General features: G+C 36.9%; 1 protein-coding gene across 1 annotated transcript in view; it reads right to left on the reverse strand.

The window, feature by feature from the left end:
* Positions 1-18,829, reverse strand: part of TTC7B (tetratricopeptide repeat domain 7B) — a 123,880-nt gene that overhangs the window by 10,416 nt on the left and 94,635 nt on the right. The window contains exon 19 of the mRNA XM_063399203.1: positions 16,910-17,112. Coding sequence (XP_063255273.1) covers positions 16,910-17,112 — 203 coding nt within the window. The remainder of the gene's footprint in view (positions 1-16,909; positions 17,113-18,829) is intronic.

The following is an 18,829-nucleotide window of genomic DNA, read 5'->3' on the forward strand; positions in this document are numbered from 1 at the left end:
AGCTGTTAACCTGCCAGACTGCCAGGACAGCTGCCAGCAGATTCTTCTGTAAGGGACAGCTATTTTCAGTGCGATGGGAGGGCCCACAGCCTCCCATCTGTGCACCATCAGGCACAGGTCAGAAAAGCCAGAGCCTAACCATTGCTTAAGAAAGGGCTTCTAGCACTTTCAGAAAAATAAAACAAACACTTCCCCATATACTGACTTACACTGCACTAAATTGGAAGAAGTTGAACATACTGAAAACTACAGAAAAAGGCTTCTGACAACTAAAAGAGAAGCTCAAACAGCAGTATTTGGAGAAAAATTATTAAAGAGATAAAAATAACATCAGTGTACCTCAACAAATCAGCTTTTGCTAGCACTGATAGGGAAGCAAACAGATTAGTAGAACTGAAGCATCACCTAAGTTTTACAATTAAATTCCATATAAGCCTATCATATTTTCTCTCAACTGGTTAGGGTTTTTTTGTGTGTGTAATAAAAAATTGCTAATTTTTTATCTAAAACTTGAAAAAGTAAGTATTTTCCATTTACTAAACATCAGATCAGAAGAGTGCTCTTAGGTCTCTCATTTTTATCCCATTGTTGTCTAGCTCCACAGTGTTTAGCCTGTAAGGGCTAGGAATCCTCTTCACATCATCTTCCCAAAGTTTTCCCCAGCTAGTTTGTTTTCATTTGCTCCAGTGTCAATGCCACTTAGCCTTATTTGGATTATGCATATTCCTCTCATGTTTACAAGGATCATATATTATTAGTAAAGTTTCCTACTCCTCCCAGGAAAAGCAGCAGGGATTTCCAGTGCCACACTGCCGTGCAGTCGCCTCGGCACTGACCAGGTGTGAGGGCAGGCCACAGGGCAGGTTTGCCATCCAGCCACGTTACTTGGGGTTACAAGAGCCCAACTTGGGGTAACACAGCCCCAGCCTGGGAGGAGCCAGAGTGAAACCTCTGCCTTAGTGCACTCATTGCCCTGGTGACCAGCCCCAGCAGGTTTCACTGGCCATGGCAGCCTCTGTTCTGGGTCCATAAAGCAACCAGTGGAGCACAAACACCACCATTCCACAAGGAAAGGAGAATCTGTAGGCTTACAAAACTAAAGGTGAGACTGCACTCTTGACAAGATGATGATGCTGACAACAGGGACAAGATGATGTCTCACGTTGTGCCTGGCCAACTCATGCACAATGGAGATGCAGCTCTGATCAAGTACCGCCCTAGCTCTTTGTCCTCCTCAGTCATTTCCATACTGTCTTGCTCTTGCATTTCTGAAAATTATTTTATTTCTTTTACTGAAGGGTCTCCAAGTCTCACTTTTAATCAAACTTTGGCTTTGTCATGCAACTCCTCTTACTGAGTAGAGGTGAACTGCTCAGTAGAGCTAAATGAACTTAAAATTTTCTGCTAACAAATAAAGCAATATTTAGTGAAACCTCAGTTATTTCATCAACTAGTTCTTCCAGAATTCTGGTCAACCCCTCCATACTCCTCCACCAGCACGTATTTGTCATCATTTCCATACCTTCATTTCCACTGCTAATTTCACCTTTGCAATCCATTATGAACATCACATTCCTGTTGAGGGTTGAGGCAAAATATTACCTGCAGTTATGGACTTTTTGTAACTGGATATCCATCACTGCTATGATTGACACTGCACATTAAATCATATTCTGTCATTGGTTTATGGCTCTTGAAATACATTTTTCAAACTGTATAATAAATTAGTGCACAAGGTTGGAATCTGCAGAGAAAATGTAATTCCAAATGCTGTTTCTCCCTCAATCCTCTCCTTTGGTTTACTATTGTCAGCTGACAGGCAGCTGGAATAAATTTGAGCCCTGCTTCCCCAAGTGTAAGAGCCTTGTCCATTTGAGTCACTTTTCTAGTTCACTGGAGCACAGTTGGCAGGAAGAACAGGAATGACAGAAAAGGCACTCCCCCACAAAGCTGGGATTTGATCAGAGCAAGCAAACTGGGAAGTTAATGCTCTCTGAGTAAAGAGCTGAAATGCAGAGTAGCAGCTTCCACTTTTCAAGGAAGGGATTTTCATGGCATAAGAACTTCAGCAACAGCATGGATTTGGTGGGGAAGGTGGGAATTCTGGAACTTAACTGAGCTGCTGAGTCTGAGGTGAGATACAAACATTTCCTACCAACTACTGTGTTAAACATCCACGGATATATCTTCACAAAAATATTCAGATATAAATCTTATTTTAAATCAAATGTAATCCACACAGCAGAAAGACCACACCTACTCATAACACATCCCTACATTTTTGTAGCTTAGGCATTGATTCTGCAGCAAATGAGGTGAGTTTGGATGGCCAAGCTAAAGCTACCTCATTTATTTTCCAGGGATCACCAGCTGCTCATACTGTATCACAATTTTAAAGGAAATTAAGTTTGATGTGTCAATTATTTTAATAGATCTGACCGCATTTCCTACTGGTTTATACTTTACATCAGAACCAGTTATTTCTGGCAAATGTAACCTACCAACTTGTGGCTAGGCATTCAATTAATATGACAAAGCATCATCACAGACTGCATTTGTGTCACAGCATTTCATAGCGCTCTGGTAAATCTTTGGGTCCGTGACCCTCACAATACCATCTGTTCCAATGCTAGTGTGGCTGTCACCTTTTCAAATGGTCATAAATTAAAAACCAGACAGAATCCCAAAGAAGCTACTGTCAGCTGTCAGGATAGACTGTAAGAAGGACCATGGAAAAATGGAAATTGAAATGGCTTTGCAGCTGATAGAGGTTCACCTGCTTATCTTTTGAACATTTGTGAACACACGACAATGTATCTGCCTTAATTTATTACTTGCACCCATTTAGAAAATAAGGGGGTTGCTTTTAAATGAGAGAATGTACTTTTTAAACTGTGTCTTTATTTTAAAACAGCAAAACCCACTAACCATCAGGGATATTTAATTCAGAAGCCAGGGCAAAATCTTTCTTTTAGTAGTCAGATCACTTCTGATAGATGTCAAGCATCCTTAGATGGCGAGTGTTCTTCCAAAGTGCTACCTAACACAAACTTTGTCCACGTAGATTTGGAGCTTTGAAACCATTTTCACACTGTGTATTGTACAGAAGAAATGTTGAATCCACATGATTTTTTTGTTATTTCTATAGCCCTTTAAAGGTAAGGTCTTTGTATCACTCACAATTCACCATTTCATCTAAACATATTATACTATGCAGGAACACAGCTAAGTAAGCTAATGTAACAAAATACATTATGCTATGTTCTGGAATAATTTTAAAAAGTCAACTTTTAACAGCACTGACCACAGTGAAGCCTGGTTTGGTTTTCTAATGACTGCGTCTTACATCGTGGCAATGGTGAATTTACAAATGCTCACTCTTGTGTATTTGCTGATATCTAATAAAATTCTGAAATAATGAAAAAGCCTTGGTAGCCTTTTCTCCTGCCTCTATTTTTTGTAATATTTGCACAAGCCTTTTTTTTTTCTCATCAGTCCAGAGGAAACAAAGGTAGTAAAAATGGTTTCATATGCCTGATTTCCTAAGGATATTGGTCTTAAGTAATAAATTCAATGTCTGAGATGTAAACAGTGTATTAGTAGTGGCTAAGGAAGGTTAAACACACTGAGTTGCAAGAAATCATTTCACCAGCATCACTGATTAAAGATTAATTATTAGAACCAGGAAAAAAATGGAACTCACATGTTAATTTTAGGTACATCCATAAAAGAAGCATTTGTAAATTCACCTGCAAAGTTTAGTTCCTGGGATAACAGGAAAGCATTCAAAAACTCTGGGATTTTTCAGCAAAGTATTTAGAAAAGAAACAGAAAGAATCAAATGTTTGAATCCTAATAGGCCTACTAAAGCACTCTATATTGCTCAAGTGGTTTTGGGTAGTGTCTTTCCTTGCAGGGCTCAGCTTTTAACAGTGTGAACAATGTTCATGTTTTCTGCCAAGCAAGTGCTTTGCTAATGAATTGCTTTGCTTTATTCATCTGAGCAGTACTAAAAGACTGAAGATTTCTTCCAGGTCAAATGCTTTATGTATAGATACGTGGCTCTTGTATATGAGCACTCCATTTTATCTCAGTGTTTTTCTAATATTTCTTTTTCCTTCAATTCTATACCAGCTCTTAAGAAAGGTGTTCCTAAAATCAACTTCCAATCTAATTTAAGGGCTATTTCTTGGAAGCCAGGTTCCTTGAAGCATCACATCCCATCTACCACAACACAGGATTTCTCAGATTAGTGTGAAAAAGCCACAAATATATAAACTACACATGAGCCATTAGCAGAAAGAAGCTGTAATGCAGTGAGATGCAGAACGTTTTCTCAATTTGCCAAGACCCCGAGAAGTGCATCTTAGTACACAACTACATTCAGCTTCAACATCTGGACAGTAATATATTCTTACAACCATTGTGACACCTCAAGGTATTAAGCAGCCCTCTTTTGTTTACCTCCCACTAATCACAGAATAGGAGCACTGAGTTATGGTTTGCCATTTCTTACCAAACTGATCTTCCCCAGAGGGTATTATCCCTCTTCAGGGAAAAGCTGGCCTGAGAAGTCTTACTCAAAACTATTTATTGCATCTAATGGTAATTACATAAGCACACAAACAACATAACAGCAAAAGAAAATTTATGACATTAGTTCTCTAAAACTGACCCTGGTTACACGTAAATGAACATTCCAGAGTTACATTTGTGCTCAGCAATTCAAGTTAGGGACTGCAATAGTCTTCAATTTCCCTAAGGACACAAAACAAGACTTAATACATTTTTGTTCAAAACCAGGATGATTCTCATTTGTAGGAAGATGCACCAAAGCATGGACATGAACAAAACACCTAAGAAAAACTAACCACTCATTGTATAATAAAAGCAGCAATCCTTCTTCCTTTAAATTTCTATATCCATGTACTTCACATTCAGTTCTGGTTTGAAGTTAACTTCTCTTGAATTTATCTTACTACCAAGTAAAAATGTAAGATAAGAAACCAAGATTTATAGAAGCAGTTTACCTTTATCACCTATAAAAATACATTACTAAAAAACAGTGCAATGTTTAAGTGAGCTCTCAAAACCAGAGCAAAAAGAAGCCACAGAAACAACTCTACTGATGCCTCAGGTACTTCTGAACCAGTCTGCTATCCAAACAGACATCTCCTTCACCTTCAAGCATCTCAGCTGCAATGACTTGAGAAATAATAGATTCATTGAGCAAATCCGAGGCAACACTGACAAATCCTCCATAGAGGAAGAGAACTGTGAGAAAGAGAGATGTGGGTAAGTGAAGTGATATATTATTTAAGAGTATTGAAAACGAATGATACAAGGACCTCATTTTACATGGCTGAGCTGAATGGCTATCAAGGAGCTGCCACAGATCCCTTCACTTAAACTGCATGCACAGGCAAGAACTATCAAGTATATAATGTTTGCTGATAAATTATAGAGCTGATTTAATAATCTACATTTTAATAGGAGGTCTATCAGCAAGTACTAAATCTAAATATTGTAAGGGAACGTCCTCCTAAAGTCTGCCAATCATTTGCAAGTCAAAACCCACAAAAGACACTCCACGGGCTCTTTTCAGCAGGCAGTGGGAATACTGATACCACTGCCCTAACAAGATTGACATTGGAGATACCTATGGGGAAAATTATTTTCTTCACAGTGCAAAGGCACTGGAAAGAATAATCACAGGAATTAAATGTGAGTCCCATGAATGTGATGCTCAGAATGAGAAATCAGGAGGCTTGTACTGTATACAAAGCCAGGTATGTCACAGCACCTATGCTTCAGTTTCCCTATTTCTTACTGGGAATACATGCTTCAGGGTCAAACATATATGAAACTTAATGTGTTGAGCACTCAAAGTGATTAAGAAAAAAAAATTATAGCATTTTAAGAATATCCACATTTTTGGTTTAGGAAAAGAGTAAAAAAGTTTAGAGTTATTGTCTTACTCTCTGACATACCAACTCTTAGTTGCCATAACACTTGTATATGCTCAGCTTAGTCAGTTACTTTTTTTTTCTTCCAGATTTCCTCAAATGCCTAAAAATATAATAACTATAACTAAATGTATTTTTTTTTCAAATGCCAAGAGTTGTTTGCAATACCAGTGTTTTAACAAAACATACAGACTATAGTCATTATTAACTGGTGAACCTAAAGAGCTCTTACCTCTTGGCTCTCTATAAAGACCACACAGATTAGTATCAAAACTTAAAAGGTGCAGATCAACACTGTACTGCTGACAGCTTTCTATCTTCAAGTTTATCATTACTTAGTCTCATTCATGATGTATTTTTCCACCCATCTGAGCTTAACCATGTTTACCACGATAGAAGTAGCATTAACAACTCTAAATATGCAGTCAGTTTTATTCAGAGAAGACACTAGCCTTTTCCAGTGAGATGAAGTACACAAAGTGGCCAGAAAGCATGTCTCCTCTCCCCTACTGAGAAATCAAGAGATGGCAGCTTTCTGAATAGTATCACCACATAATTTTCTTCACACCATTTGTTGCTACTTGTTGAAGAGAATAGACTCTAATGGGAATAATAACAGAAAAACAACCATCACACCTTCAAAATAAACAGTTTTCAGAGATGCACAAAACCCACTTCAGATTTTCCCACAAATTAAAACTCACTGAAATAAATGTTATCTCTACTATTTGTTCATCTAGATTAAAAAAATAACTTGACATAAAAATAGCCCATCTTTAGCCTTAAAGGCCAATTCTCTAACTCTAACACAAGTTTGTTACCAGAAAACACAGTCTATTTTTAAAGAAATCTAATCTCAGAGAAAATATATTATGCTATTCACACACAGTAAGTCAGTTGAATTCTTTCAAAGTGCAGGGTGCAACTCATCTTTAAACAGTAGACTCATGAGCAGGGGAATTACTGCTGAGTACAAAACTGGCTACCAGAGAAGCTAAGCTTCAGCAAATGGAAAAGAGGTCTTCAAATAAAATTTAAAATGAGATGAGCTGAAGAGGGAGAGAGAGACATAAGAAGACTGCTCCAGACTGGGGATTTGCAGAAAAAAACTCTGAACCAGAGTAGACAACTTATCTGGGGAATACAGCTGCTTGACATAACCTTGCAAAGGCGAGCATTAAAATTATTTCCTGGGGACAGTTGCTGCCAGATCTCTAGTTTTGCACTAAGGTAGGCTACTTTCTGCTGGATAAGGATAAAATAAAGCACAGTTTTCAAGAAAAAGTTGTTTATGGTTCCTAGTCAGAAAAAAAAGAATTATAATTGATTAGTTAACTTCTGGTCCTCTCAAGAGCAGTCTGTTTTCTCAGGAAACAGCTTTTGCCAAAGCAAGTAAAGCTCCCCTGTGACGAATATAAAGCAAAAAGCAAAAGATCATTTAACCAGTGCATAACAATTCACCTGAAAACTGCATGAGACTTATAACAAAATATATGCACTGATAATTCCTGCACCATTTTATAATAATACATTATTCTAAGACAGACTGAGAAAGAGTCAAGACTCAGACACTTGGCAATGGTGCTGCAAGTTTCTCACACACATTTACTCACCACCTCAACTAAGCCACATGGAATGGTTTATCTCATTCAGATTGCTGTTGATGGTAGCATTTAGTTATATTCACCCATTTGCAAAAATATGCAGCACAAAAAAGAAAAAAAAAAAAGAAGAAACAACATGTGTAGATGATTGCAGGCTTCAAATGTCCTGTAGTTAAAAGAGTTACACCTACAGAATTCTACAACAGAACCTTTCTCAGAAGGAAAATAAAATCTCTCTTGTTTATTTAAAGTTGAGGATGGCTGCTCTCTCAAAGCCTTTTTCACAGTCTTTATATTTACCCTCCCCAGTCCTTAAATATATTTCTTTATTAATTATATGATATTCAGTTATAAGTGATTAGATGTCATATGTTACCTACAAGCAAAGCATACCAGGTGCTGCATAGCTTTTATTGCTGTGTAAGTTCTCAGCCTCAGTTATAAAGAAATACTTTAATAAATTCAATGAGCACAAAAAATGCCCAGGGAAGCAAAATAATCATAATTAGCTCAGTGCATACTTCAGCAGAATGACCTAATTTAAAAAGTGTTTTGCAAAGCAATTCTCATATTTAAAGTCAATTACACAGAGCAAAATAAAAATAGAATTTTGAGATCCATGCAAAAAAGCACCAGCAAGTACCCATGAAAAGGGATGTAAGAGACTACAGAGAATAGCAGGGAAGAGCACACATTTTCAATTTTTTTTCATGCTTTCTCTGTTTTTCTTTTTGTTCTTTTCTTGAAAATAAGGAAAACTTAAATATTAAGAACAACTATTAGCACTTTACTGACATGAGGGCTCCTGGCCATTTCCTGAATTACTAAGACCTCTAAGACTACTGACATTTTCCTTCTGTTAAATTAGTCATCCTTGTTAATATTTTTTTGATTAGTATAAATTTGTATGTTTCACATTCTATTTTAGGCAGCCAGTTACACAGAAAAGGCACAGAGGAAAAGAGATGTCAACAAAACCCATCTGTCAATGACTTTAATGTAGTAGGCCCTTTAGAGGGTAAAAGGCCTAAGAAGATAGAAAGAGTCTGGAAAGACTTTTAATAGGAATTATCCTTTCTAAAACCTACAAAAAAGAAAAGCCTGAAAAAGGACATTTTTCATTATGGTGTGATCAGAGGCTTTTACAATCTTGCTGGCTCTTCATCATCTCTACTTAGTGCTACGAAAGAGATACTTCCCATGTAAACAACGGTAAAGAGTTATAAATATTTTGTGTTCTTTAAATAATATTAGACACAAATATTTTGTTTTCTTTAAATAATATCAGACACATCTCAGTCTACAGAAGCCTCAATGAAGATCATTAGGGTATACTTGAACCTTTAAGAAAACCATTGAGAGAAACAGAAGCCCAAAAATGTCATTTCTGGAGATCCTAACTGAGGCTTTCCAGCTGCACTGTTTTGCTACTGACACATCTATATGCAAGGACAGTAAGAAGTATCCAAAATATTAAAGCAGATTTGTAGGCCAGAATATATGTGTAGATACATACATGTGTATATTTTATATGTACATAGTTAAGATGAGTGGCAACAGTTGAGAAAGATATTGTTTGCACCTGCCTTCCATGATTGCTCTGGGTAATGCACCATGGAAACAAGAGAAAAAAAGAAAAAAAAAAAATCTGTGCTTATAGATTTTTACCCTTGGTAAAAATAAAGTAACTCTTGCATAACAGGAAAATGTAACAAGACTTTGTCCACAAGACTTTGCCCATCATGTTTCCCAACAAAAATCATTACATCTATCTACAAGGCTTGCCTTGCTTGCATTCCTAGAATTGCAGGATGACAGAAGCAGGAAGGGAGCTTAAGATTCTTTACAGCCAAACTTGAAGTTGAGTTACCTACAGTGGTTTGTCATGGGCTGTCAGATTTTGAGTATCTCCAAGGATGTGAGACCCCCACAAACTCTTGGGAAGTGGATGCATCTTCCATGTGCATCTAAAATGCAGTTACCATTACACAAATGCTATCTCATCATGCTCCTGTGCCTGTGAATTACTTGAAACAGTGTAGGGCAGGGAATCCCACCTCAGATGATTTTTTTATGATGTCTACAAAACCAAAGCCCTGTTCCAGTCTGGGCCATTTTGATCCTTGGATTTTTTCCTTGAACTTGAAACTATACTTGGTTGCTACTTCCCAAATTACAATATTTGATCCATAGTTGTTGTATATGAAGTGAATTAACAATAGCTCAGTTTTGCTAACAGAACCCAATTTGAAGACTTTATCCTGTAAAATGTGAATCAAAGCTTGAGACAAACACTGCTGGTATTTCAAAAACTGAAAACAAGGATTCTTAAAATCTTCCAAGCAAAGAGAAGGAACTTTGGAGTAATACTGCATGTTGCAGACTAACCTGCTTCAACAGCGAATTGTCATGAATTATCTGATGGCTGAAATTTTATCAGTTCCACACAATACAATAAAAACAGTGGAATGATTCGTGACCTGCCAAATAAAGAGAATAACTCTAGCCAAAGCATCCCTTCCTTCTGCCAGCATCTGCCACTAATTAATTTTCCACTTTTTAAAATGGGAACAAACAGAAGTGATAAAATGGTTTCTGGCAAGCTGTGCCTGAATAGATAAACTGTGGAAAAATCTATCACACAGATAACATGAAAAAATAAATTTAAAGCTGAGTTTGCAGGCAAAAATCCTTATGCTAAAAAATCCCAACAATCAGAAAAACCAAAAAACCCCAAACACTCCCCAAAGTTAAAAAACCCTCCATCCCAGCTTTCTGAGCCTTTACGTGTTTGGTTTGGTGTTTTGTTTCTGGTTGGGGGGGTTTTGTCTACTTTTAAAGTAACTTTCCTGGGATTTCTATTTGAATGAGTTTCTCTGTGTTTAGAAAGCTGCCTTAACCATTGCTACTAGATTCTCAATAAACAGTACAGCTCAGCATCTTAGTTTCTCCATATGAGTCCAGTTCCATTCAATGTAGCCACTGCATGCTGCACAAAATCAGATTGTCTTTTGCATCTCCAGCTACTCAGACTGTCTAAACCAAACACCCATTTAAGCTAGCTGCAGAATTCCTCTTGTAATGGCTGACAGCTGAGGACAGCACCAAGGAGCTGAAGAGACCTCAGAGAGCTCGCTCCCACAGGGTGAAAAGCATCCAAGAATGGGGGCATTTTCTTGCTAAAAGATCTGCTCCTGTCACAGCTGCTTTAAGCCATTTGGAGTAAATACAGAATAATATGAAAAGAACGTCTGTTATAAAGCAGGACCTGTAATACCTCAGCCCCATAATTCCATTTACAGAACAACAGTTCTCAGGGAATCAACACAGACTTGCCTGAGTAAATAGGAGCTCACTGCTTCAAGCTATAAACAAAATTAGTGCTGCAAATTCCTACAGTCACTTTCTGTTTCCAAAAGGGCAACTAGGTTCTAGTTTAAACTCAAATTTGTAGCAGTTATTGTTGTCAAATACTGAACATATATAGATCTACTTCAAAAGAGTATTGTAAAATTCAGATAAAGCATTTAGGAATTAAGAAATTCTACTAATCTTTCTCCAAGTCAGTATGAAGTGGTTAACTGCTGTATTTGTTCTCAACAAAATTAAAAATAACACACAGTAATTGAAACAAACAGGGAAAAAAAATCCTCCCTAATTTTTCACCTTGATTTCCACTGCATTATACTTCAAGCGCTAATAGCCATGAAAGTTGATTTTATGCCATTTTTTACTGCACCAAACACTAATGGTTTTCTCTTGTAAGGCTAAAAGGGGGAATAATATTTTCATGACAGAAAAGAGTAGAGCCTGTGAGTGCCTCACAGCAGATGAAGCATTTAAAATGTATCGAAATGGTCCTTGAGTCACTTGAACTCAAGGGTTTCCAGGTTAAAATGCAAGCACAATGGCCATTGTTTTTCAGGGTACAGAATGCAATCACTTGAAATATTTAGATGTTTAGATGTGGTCAAATCACAGTAAAATGCCTTCTGCAAGGAGCAGCGAGTTTTCAGCCAAACAGATATTTTGCTTTCTCTACGTTTTGTGAAATGATCTTGAAGTTTCTGAAGGGCAAACCCACAACATTTTACTAAGATATCTAACAAGAGCAATGACTTTTGTTTCTCCATTCTTCTTCAACCACCCTGTGTGTAAGGATGCACTCAGAGTGTGAGTCAAATGAGCACCGAGATTTGGCGTCAGCATTTAGCTCTGTGGTAATCAGTTCCAGCCCAAACCACCCATGAGAACCAGCACAATGTGCTTAGGACAAACCAGCAGCCTAAACCAACAATGTTACTGTGCAGGGGCCTGAGGACGAAAATCAAATGAATTACTGAATATTCTCCAGATGAGAAAACTGAATTACTAAAAGAGAAAAGTTAGTTGGGTGACTGTATTTAGAGTTTGTCTTCCTTAACTCCCATGACCCCTTCAAACATGGTCTGAATTCATGTTTTAGTCTTTGTTTTTCCTTTCTTTCAGTCAACTCAACATCTGTGACAGGCTCATAAGCACACACTACCCATATATACTGCCAGACTTCTTTCTGGCAGTGTCTTTGGGTTGAAAAAAAAATACAAGAAGCCAGTACAGTACAATAAGAAATAAATAACAGTATATTTATAACTGAGAGATAAAGCACACATAGTTAATCTAAGCCTTAAGAGATCTGGTTTAGCTATGCATAATTAAAGGAAATTAACAGGTATCTAAGAGTGTTAAGTAGGGAATGTAGCTCCCTAAGATATTGCTTTTTGAAAACTAATTTCTACATGAGTAAATTGTTTAAGTAATTTCTCACTTTCTGTTTTAGTTTTCTGCTCTTAGAACCTAAGTTACTAATAGCATTAACTGGCAAGTGCTATGATGAATTACTTGATATTAAGAAAATACTACAGTCTTCTGAGATTATAACAGCATACAAATGATGGATACCTATTTCCTCTCAAAGCTCCATTTAAGTAGGAAATTTTCAGCCTGAGAGAGAATACATAGATTTGTTTCCTGGACTATGGATTGAAATATTCATTGCCATTTCAGGCATTACTGAATGATGGCCTGTTTCAGGACTTTTCAGACGTCAGCAATAAGGGCTACTTTCCACAACAGCACTCTGACTGCAGAAGATAAAAGAATGTTTGTTCTTTTTTTTCACAGGGGAGGAAAACAATGACAAAAGCAGGAAGGCAGCAGTAATGCAGAAATCTGGAGGTGGTGATAAAGGGTAGGGAGAATGGAGAAAGTTGGATAAATAAATCCATTCTGGCCAAAATCAGGCAGGTGATAACCACAGGTATATGACACTGAAGTGTAAATCATCTTTTAAAAATTAAGTAATTAAAGAAAATGGTACATTTCATTAGATGTGAGAAAAAATTATTTGAAGTACAGAAAATAAAACAAAACAATTCAAACCTTTAGAACACAAGTTAACGTTGTTTTTTCTGAGCGCACTATACAAACCTTAAAAAGAAGAAAGGACACTGCATTTGTTCAAAAGAATTGCTGCTGGATTCTGTAAAGTACACCTAATTAATACTGACATGTTATTGCTTCCCTCTTGACATCTTGTGAACAGTCAGAGCTAGCCAAATAGCAAGCTGGTATAACCTCTGGCTTGGAGAAAATTTCAGTTAGTGACAAACAGTAAAAAATAGCACCTGAGAATAAAGCAAAGCTTAAAATTAGCATTGCTCAACAAAATAAAGTGAATGAATGTATGGATTAAAACATTACCTGTACAGGGAATAATAATTTAGTTCCACAAGGAGCTGCAGAGAATTTAAACAGAATTTTTCTTTGATAAAACTAGTTTTGTTGTTAAGCTGATTAAAATAATTAATTAATAAGCCGCCAACATCTTAAGAAGGGTGGAAATAGCAGTGAACAGGAAGACAAACGTGCTGCCCCTGCAGCCAGCTCTCTGTTGGAATAGCTCCCATCTTAGGTAATGCAAGAGCATGACCCCAGCAGTTCCACTTCCCACGTTTAGTTGAGCAGAATACATTTTTCATTTACTCATGGATCAAGTCCCCAGCATGTGGTGTTCCATTGTCTTAGGCATTTCATTAATAAGGTAAAAATCTTCCCCACCAAACTCTCCCGTTTATGATTATTATTTTGTTGGAAAACAGATCTCCTTCAGCACTCTTAACTGCTCCAATTTTTACACCATCATCAAGACCTCCTGGTTTTCATTTTAGTAAATCTCTTGAAAGAGGAGTAAATATGTGAAGACCTTAGAGACAGCAGCAAAATGAGTAAGAAAATGTTTCTTTTAAAAAATTGTAATTTTGCAAAAATGATGATGCCAGCCAATAAAAAGTAATTTCATTCAGATAATACACTAGACTTCTGCAAAGTCTTCATGGTCACACGAATAGAATGTGGAGTCTGCATGAGAGACAAATACAAGAGTCTTTTTGCAGAAGCTCCAAAGCTTAGCACATGCTGTAACTCACAGGAAGAAGTAGAATACTTCTAGCCACAAAACTAACCTTTCTGGTCTTTACTCATACATTTCTCCAGTAATTTAAATTAACAAGGTTGTTTCTGTGTAGAAACAGTAGATCATATTCAGGAATAGGTACTTAGAGAGACTTATGGTGAAAATACTGTATGAAATGTTATATGAAAAATAGTAATTTTTTCAAAGTTTAGCTTTTTATTCTTCTTACCAGAGTGATATAACATCCTTAAAAGTATGGATTATAAAAGGAGAAAACTCTTATTCCCAATATGCTATTGCTGTTAATATAAATGGAAACAAACATTTTATTTCAGGTTTTTTTTCCCTCTGGACAACTACAAAGACTCTCTCAAATCAAAGATTCAGATTTCCAAACTATTCGCATCAGGAAATTTTATTGAGTGTCAGATGTCATTCATTCTAAAATTTTAATAAAAACAAACAAAATCCTTCCAAACTGATTTCAGGTTCAACTATTTCAAGTAATTTCACTTGGAGAAGCAGGACTGGATGTAGATGCTACATGCTGGAACTCATACCATCCTTAAATCTTACTTGCTTTTTGTTGCATTTTATACATAAAGTTATTATGATCTACACTTACTATTTGCCCCTCAAAAGGAAATTCACCAAAACTTATTAAATAAATATGGGCTCTAAGGTAACTTTTATGTAGAAACAGTTGCATTTGATATTACTTTGCAAGGATTGCTAGAAAGCCATATAAAATATTTTTAAAATATCAAATTAATCACAGAAAATATGGGGGTTTTGCACAGAACTTTCACTCATAAACCAAGTGTCAGCTTAGAATTTTGAATACAAATATTAGAAGTTAATGTTTCAGCTGTTGTCATAGAGGCTGGTACCTCCACATTGCTGTTGCTATAGCTCCCCTGTCACTGAGATCAAATCTCTTTATAATAAATAGATAACTATACACGAACAAAGTGTTGGGATGTACAGATACTCATCTATACACACAGGCAAGAGTAAACACTGCAAGCTTCCTCATTAAAATACTTTTCAGAATAGTCAAAAGGTCAAGAAGGATACAGAATCTTGTACTTTCTCCTACATGAAATTACATAAACAAGTATTTTTATAGCATATGTCTTGTATATTTGTATTTAAGCAGCATAAATTTCTCAGAATCTACTCAAAACAACACCCTAGCACAGAAAAGCTCTGGAACAGTAGAAAAAACTCTTAGAAAGAAAATTTTAAATTATAAGAATCCTTAAAAAGGGCTGTCCAATCCAATGAAATGAACAATTACCTTCAAGCTAGGACTCAAACAGAAAATCTCATAAAAAGGAAACCTGGATTAGAAGCCCAGTAATTTTCAACTCACATGCCTCTTAGACAGCTAATTTCTCAGTCATTCCGAAGAGCACTGTGTGTTTACAGACTATTAATTCAAAGCTGCATTCAGAGGAGGGGCAAAAAGTCACCCAGCAAAACATGAGCTTTCATTTTCACTGAGTTGCACTGCTTTAGATTGACTGCCTGCTTCTTCAGGAAAGGGAACCTTTTGGCATTTGTCAGCAGGCTCAAATAGCCTGAAATGCTGAAAAGGTGAAACAAAATCTTTCCCTGTGCTGCCTTCCTATCTGATCTTTTGTCTCATATGTTTCCCTCAGGGATGCACAAGAAATTTCTCTGAATAATTCATAAGCACCTAGGCAGAAACCAGCTTCTACTTCTGAACAAAAGATTGGGTAAGAAGCTGATTTCAGCTGTTCTGTTCTGCTCTATCTGGAAGAAAACTGGATTAAAAGAAAGTAATTTTCCTAATACAGTAAGCACACAATGTATACATGTATGTATCTTTGAAGTACATAAACAAACCTACGTTTGTACTGGGGAAGGTACCTTCGTACTTAAAGTTACACATTCATTTGAGAGCAAGACTGATTTTCTACCTTTCCAAAACCCAAGAAATCACATAGCACAAAGGTAATTAATAAACATGCAGAATGCAGAAAACACCTGTACTCTGCACTGGGGTAGCCTTGAGTCCTGGGTGCAGTTTTGGGCACCACAATGTAGGAGGGATCTAAAGGTACGGGAAGGCATCCAAAGGAGGACAGTGAGGATGGTGATGGGCCTTGAGGGTGAGCTGTATGAGGAGGGGCTGAGGTCAATTGGTCTGTTCAGCCTGGAGGAGACTGAGGGGAGACCCCACTGCAGTTCCAGCTTCCTGAGAGGGGAACAGGAGGGGCAAACACTGATCTCTCCCTTGTGACCAGTGACAGGACTGAGGGAATGACCTGAAGTTGTGTCAGGCGAGGTTTAGGTTGGATATCAGGGAAACCCAGAGGGTTTTCCCTTCCCCAGGGAAGTTGTCACAGCACCAGCATGAGAGTTCAAGAAGCAATTGGACAATCCTCTCAGGCACATGGTGTGACTCTTGGAGTGTCCTGTCCAGGAGTTAAACTTGATGATCCTAGTAGGTCTTTTCCAAACTAGAATATTCTATGATTTTATGAATTTAACTTTTAATTCAGAATACCAAAATTACTAGTCTTTCCTTTACCGTATCCAACTACAGTATCCAACTTCTCTCTTACCCTAAGCCACCTTCCTTTCCCAATGGCAAGAATATTAGGCAGATGCAAATTGCTTCTTCTTCTATAGTTTCTATTAGGATTGAAATAGTCTTATGGCCTGCAAATCCTTTTTATGTCCCAACACACAAAAGACAGAATAAATGCCAGGAAAGATTGTTTCCAAAGCATATTGTAATAACAATACAGATCCCAAATTCACAAGTTATGGGTTACCTACACCAAGTCAAGACTTCACAGTAGAGTATCACCAGTTTAGGTGACACTTCCTATGAACAGGGGCTCAGGACTTACCAGCCTCTGCATGCTTTTCACATGGGTAGGACTAATGGATAAGGCCTCTTCATACCAGCGTTTGGCTTCATCAATATTTCCACGCAGTTCAGCCACCTGACCCCTCATGTAGAGAACATAATGTGACACTGGAAAGAGATTAGCTGCTTCCTGGGTACATGCTGTGGCCTCAGCAGGCTTCCCAATTCCTATGTAGACTTCAGCTGTGGAAGGAATGCCAGGACCAATTAATGATTCTTGCTTCATCATACCATGACTAGATGCTGTCACATGTGCTATATTTGTAAATAGCTTCACTTTGGATAAAGACTGTTTTAGTAAAAAAAAAAAATGCATTTTAAAAGGGAAATTATTACCTAAATTTATTAAATTACTTATTCTTTCAGGAAAGTTGCTTTTCTAAGTGTATCAGGAGTTACAATTTCTAAATGGCTGTTTGAAATCCCAGAGTACTCTTTCTACTTTGCCATTTTTATCTCAAGTCTTGGATTTTTTCATTTTAATTTTATTTTTAAGATGTGAGCATGTGAGTATCCCAGGACTCTTTAAATCAGTTGAGTAGCCTGACACATACTTATATAAATCAGATTGACTATAGGGAGAAAAAATTTCATTCAGTGAGTAATTAACAACTAACAATAGAAATATTTGCCTTCAATAGCTCTTATGACACTCTTACACTCCTCAACACTGCTATTTCATTACCTTGCTAGTTCATCCTAATCTCTTGTTGAAAGAGTGGGAGAAGAAAGGAATAAAGAGATACTAAATGTAAGAAAAAGCTATTAAGGTTCTGGGTTGGGTGATCTTTTCGTTTACATTGGCACAGATCAGATAAAAAATGAGCCTCAAAGTAATTGTATCACTGCATTCTTTGTGTCACACTGTAAAAGAGGTTTATAGATTAAGGTTTAAATCAAGCTGCTGCATCAGAACGGAAAAGTGATCTGTCACTGCTCAAGACATGCTTCTCACTGGGTACAGGCCACCCATCTTTGGGTTTAAAGGTTCTCAGATCAGGAACTCCCACTACAGCAGTGGATTTTGGATTATGCCTAAAACTGAATCAGACTGATATTTGAGTGCCTTTAAAGGACCTTACTTATGAAAAAATTGCATTCAACAGATTTATCTCTGTGTTCTTCCAATGTCAGAATGTCTTAAAGATATTTTTAAGAGTAGAAAGTGGCCTGTGTAGCAGATTGCAGCAGCAGACCACCAATGTGCATGGAAATCTGACTAAGTTGTGAACTAAAAAGGAATCATCAAAGTGTGTCCAGACTCCTCCTTTGTGGGCAAAACAGTAGCAGTCACTTGCATGAATTGAATAACCAGCAACAGCACATGACCCACAAAAAATTTTTAAAATACAAAAACATCCCACCAGAAAAGGTTCTTAAAATACAAAAAAACCCACAAAAAAACCCACAAAAAAACAAAAACAAAACAAAAAAACCCCAAACAAACAAAAAAACCAACCAACCAAACAAACAAAAAACCCACAACAAAACCAAAACCAAAACTAAAACCAAAAAAAACCACCACCAAACATAAAATAAGTAGTGGAACAAGATGCCATAGAAGGCTGAGAAATTATCAGTTCTAGATGTTAAGAGTTACTGTAGATGGTCATCTGTAACAGTTTATAAATATTTAAAGTCAATGATGCCACAATGCAGAGCAGGCAACTACACTATACCCTGTTGGACCTTGCCCTCTTCTAATCTGTGTTGTTTTGAGTAGCCCAAATGATATCACTATTATTAATCACTGTAATTGTTTTCTTTCCAATCTTCTGGGCTTTTCCTCTAAACCTCTAAACCATTTATAACTTTCACACCTGTAGATGTAAATAGGCAAATTAAAATGTTATGAAATAAAGCACTGTTTTGTTGAAAACATGAAAGACAAAAAAATATG

Source organism: Prinia subflava, chromosome 5, assembly GCF_021018805.1.
Source record: "Prinia subflava isolate CZ2003 ecotype Zambia chromosome 5, Cam_Psub_1.2, whole genome shotgun sequence".
NCBI classification, from domain to species: domain Eukaryota; kingdom Metazoa; phylum Chordata; class Aves; order Passeriformes; family Cisticolidae; genus Prinia; species Prinia subflava.